The sequence below is a fragment of the Poecilia reticulata genome, linkage group LG8 (genome assembly GCF_000633615.1).
Source record: "Poecilia reticulata strain Guanapo linkage group LG8, Guppy_female_1.0+MT, whole genome shotgun sequence".
NCBI lineage: Eukaryota > Metazoa > Chordata > Actinopteri > Cyprinodontiformes > Poeciliidae > Poecilia > Poecilia reticulata.
The window spans coordinates 21,954,241-21,956,821 of NC_024338.1; the positions used below are offsets into that span (position 1 = coordinate 21,954,241).

General features: G+C 36.1%; 1 gene segment (V, D, J or C); it reads left to right on the plus strand.

The window, feature by feature from the left end:
• Positions 1–60: 60 nt before the first annotated feature.
• LOC103469182 (Ig heavy chain V region 6.96-like) lies at positions 61–508 on the plus strand. The segment is given in 2 exon segments: positions 61–109; positions 195–508. Coding segments are annotated over 2 exon segments (363 nt in total).
• The last annotated feature ends 2,073 nt before the right edge of the window (positions 509–2,581 follow it).

The following is a 2,581-nucleotide window of genomic DNA, read 5'->3' on the forward strand; positions in this document are numbered from 1 at the left end:
AACTTCCAGCTTTAGTTAAATTACCAGTCACTCTTGGAGAACATAGAGCCACACTGAAACATGATGGATCTCAGATCAGGACTGTTTATTTTTGCCCTCTGTTTTATGGGTGAGAAATTGCTAAAAGAGCATTCATCTATCTTTGAGAAATTATCTTCTTATAAGAATTACAGTTTTGCTTCTTTGGTTTGCAGGTGTCAAAGGTCAGACTCTGATTGAATCTGAGTCAGTGGTTAAAATAACTGGAGACTCCCACAAACTGACCTGTACGGCCTCARGATTCACATTCAGTGACCACTGGATGCATTGGGTCAGACAGGCTCCTGGGAAAGGACTGGAGTGGKTTGCAGCTCTCAATTATGGTGGAGGCAACAAATACTACTCTCAGTCAGTCCAAGGCMGGTTCACCATCTCCAGAGACAACAGTAAACAGCAGCTGTATCTGCAGATGAACAGCCTGAAGACTGAAGATTCTGCTGTTTATTACTGCGCTCGAGAGKCACARTGACTGAAGATGATGTAGCAGCTGCACAAAAACCTCAAGTCCTCTCAAGTCTGAAAGTCTGCAATGTAACTGTGAGGGATTGTTACTGTATAGAGATAAAAAGACTGCACTGAACCACTGAGACAAAGTAAAGAATGAAACATTATTATTATCATCTCTATCCTATCACATGATTCCAATCTAATGTGAAGAAATATGAGTCCATCTGTGAGGCACTTATACAAAATGAATTCTATAACTTCATAATTAATCTATTTATTATATTTCACAAAATAAGGGTTTTAGGACTTCTTTTTTTGAGCACAACCTAGTGAAAATTAACTATAAATACTAATTATAACTTACAGATGTCAAGGCACTTGTCTCTTATATAATATTCAGTGGGTGCAGGGGTAAAAAGAACATTAGAACAGAAAAACAGCTTTTGATCTTTGTTGAAAGTAACCTGAAAATATTGGCAGTGTTTTCTGAACTTTGATTTCAGTTTTTATCTAGAACTTCTTTAATTTTACAAAAAAAGAAATAAACAAGTCCACCCTCATACTGTTTATCCACAAACCAGATTTAGAGATKAACAAAATCCCCAAATATTGCAGGAATTCACCACAAGGTGTCCTCAGATCACTGATGTTAACAAGACGTAAACATTTAAGAGTCTRTAGTTTTAATAGATGGATACTCACTAATTAAATTCAACAGGTTCTTGTTGGAACCTTGTTTTTTGTTGATCATGGAAGGTTTGAGAATAATCATCAATAACAGTAGAAATAAAGTCAGAATACCTAACAAAAATTGTAAATAATACCTGTCAAGATAATCTTCAATCTGTCTAGAAAACTAAATATGTTGAATTTCCTGTGTTCACCTGAGCAACAGTTTTTTTCTGTCATTCTGCAGAAGTAACACAAATGCTGACTCTAGATTAATATTTTTTATTTTTCCCATATATTCAAATTTCTGTAAGTGCCTCGTTTCTTCCTGTGAGGAGGAGTTAATGTAAAACTCAGCCGTATTTATGCAGGTTCCTACAGAGAACAGAGGACATTGAGGTTAACATGATGGACTACAGGACAGTGCTGCTGATTTTAACTGTCTTTTGGACAGGTGATGATTTACCCTGATTTTTATTTGAAAATATTTGATTTCACATCACTAACAATATCTGTTATGTCTTTAATTTTTATAATAGGAAGCCACTCTCAGACTCTAAAAGAATCTGAACCAGCGATTAAAATACCAGGAGAATCCCACACCCTGACCTGTACCGCCTCAGGATTCACATTCAGAGATCATGCAATGCACTGGGTCAGACAGGCTCCTGGGAAAGGACTGGAGTGGGTTGCTGCCGTAAGTCAACCCAGTGGTAGCAGCCAGTGGTATTCTCCATCAGTTCAAGGCCGGTTCACCATCTCCAGAGACAACGACAAACAGCAGGTGTACCTTCAGATGAACAGTCTGAAGACTGAAGATTCAGCTGTTTATTACTGCACTCGAGAGACACAGTGACTGAAGTTGGTTGAGCAGCTGTACAAAAACCTCCAGCGACAATAAATATTGATATGTTAGACCTCAAGTCTGACTGCATGAACCGATATTTGTCTTCAAATAAATAATTTCTTACTTTTTATGATTAGAATTTTTAGCACTTCTATATWTTTTTTTTATATCAGAAAGGTAAACATAGAAGTATAAGTAGTAAAACTAAACTGAAGCAGCTGGTTTTTAACTTGTTGCTTTTGATGCTCAAAATTTTCAACAAGCTTTTTGTGTTTCAAAAACTTGAGCTAGATCTTGATGAGGAGCTCCAACAGAACTGCTGATTTTAAAACTGCATTACTATTAAATACTGTGGCAATGAAAAAGCCAATTAAAAATAAAACTCTAACAATAACATTAAATGGACTTTTAACATTTTCTCCAAAACAAAGTCTTTATTTAGATTTCATAATGAAGATGTTAGTTCTTCAGCAAACCTTAATTCTACAACAAAACTAAGTAGGAGGTGTAATATACCTCCTACTTAGTTAGGAGGTATAAAAAAAAAATTCCCTTCTCACCCTCCTCGGGTGGTCTGTT